A 1,428-nucleotide genomic window follows, 5' to 3' on the forward strand; every position below is an offset into this window, starting at 1 on the left:
GCTTGGATGACCTGCGCCGTCTCCTGGTTCACTGTGAGTGGGAGGGAAGTGCAAAGACACCCAACTGCAACCCCTGCTGGCTGCAACGCCAGGTCTGCAGCCTGGATTCAAGCACTTTGGAATAGTTTTATCGACGGCATTTCCGTCCGATTGAGGAAGCACTAGATTAAGTAGCTTCAGAGTAAATTAATAATAATAATAACAACAACAAGAAGAAGAAGAACAACAACAAAATAAATTTGTCACTTCTATAGCTGATGGCAACTCAACAGTCACCAGTGGGACCATTCCCAGGGAATCAAGCCCAGCTTTCCCACACCACAGCAGCACCTTATGGGCAGAGATGTTGGAAAGGTCAGGGCTGTGCTTCTCCTCACACCACACAAGCTGTTGACTTTACCCCACAGTTGCTGCTTGCTCGCACTGCAGTCCCTCTTGGGTCTCCAAAGGAAAATTCCTGAGACCAAAGTTTCAGTACCCATTTGCCTGAAGTTATCCAGCCCATTCCAGACTCAGGCACATGCTTGTACAGGATTTTTTTCCTTCCAGAAACACCCTTAGTTTGGCCCAGCACCCTCCCTTGCATGCAGCACTGTCAGAGGGATGGGATGGAGCTGTTCCCACCCTTTGCAAAGCACTAGTTACTCCTCTCCCTGCCTGTAAAGCCCCAAAAACCTTTGCAAATCAAACTCACAGCAGCAGAGAAACCCTGTTTCTCCCTTTCTGCCTGTTTTCTCCCTGTCCCACCAGGAGGCGGGATTGCAGTGAGGTGAGAAATCAAACACACCTTTGCTCCACCACACCAGTCCCCAGCAAGGAATGCTGCTAAAACTCTGGGCTAAGGGGAGGGCTTGGGAACAGCTTTCTAGCTCCTTTGGGATGTTGTGCCTGTTCAGTCCAGGTGCCCACACTTCAACCCACGCCCCCAGGCAGGCATTAATGCAATTCCCAGATAAACAGTTTCCACAAGAATCAGGGAAGCAAGAAACCCCCTCACCTGGCTGATCTCCCACCAGCTTCTCCTGACGGAGAGGGGGGAACAGCTCAGAGCAGCAGGTACTTACACAGCAGGGCTGCAGGCTTGGTCATCCTGCAGACAATCCCCGTCAGGCCGTAAGAGAAGGACCCAAACTCACAGGCTGCTGATGCATGGACAAGCATGAGCAAGATCCCCAAGGTCACCAGCCTCATCCTGCCAGCCCAGAGCATCCTCAGCCAGAGCAGAGAGCACTGAGATCGACTGGTCCTTGCCTGTGGCAAAGGCTGCTTTCATACCTCCAAGCAGCGCTCGTTCACAGCAGGACATGACCTGCTTCCTCTGGTTATCAAAACTCATCACACATTTCCTAATCTTCCTATAGTTTCCTCAACACCCCTCAAGTCTCAGGCTGCCTTCCTCCCACTGCAGGCTCTTGGGCTGCAGGACCT

The 1,428-nt window shown here is 51.8% G+C and overlaps 1 protein-coding gene across 1 annotated transcript in view; it reads right to left on the reverse strand.

Moving 5' to 3' along the window:
* CETP (cholesteryl ester transfer protein, plasma) overlaps positions 1-1,209 on the reverse strand; it is a 9,745-nt gene extending 8,536 nt beyond the window's left edge. Inside the window, 2 exon segments of the mRNA XM_010008512.1 lie at positions 2-31; positions 1,065-1,209. Of these exon segments, the coding sequence (XP_010006814.1) occupies positions 2-31; positions 1,065-1,209 (175 nt within the window).
* Between the last annotated feature and the right edge of the window lie 219 nt (positions 1,210-1,428).

The sequence above is a fragment of the Chaetura pelagica genome, unplaced genomic scaffold (assembly GCF_000747805.2).
Source record: "Chaetura pelagica isolate M959 unplaced genomic scaffold, ChaPel_1.0 scaffold422, whole genome shotgun sequence".
NCBI classification, from domain to species: Eukaryota; Metazoa; Chordata; class Aves; order Apodiformes; family Apodidae; genus Chaetura; species Chaetura pelagica.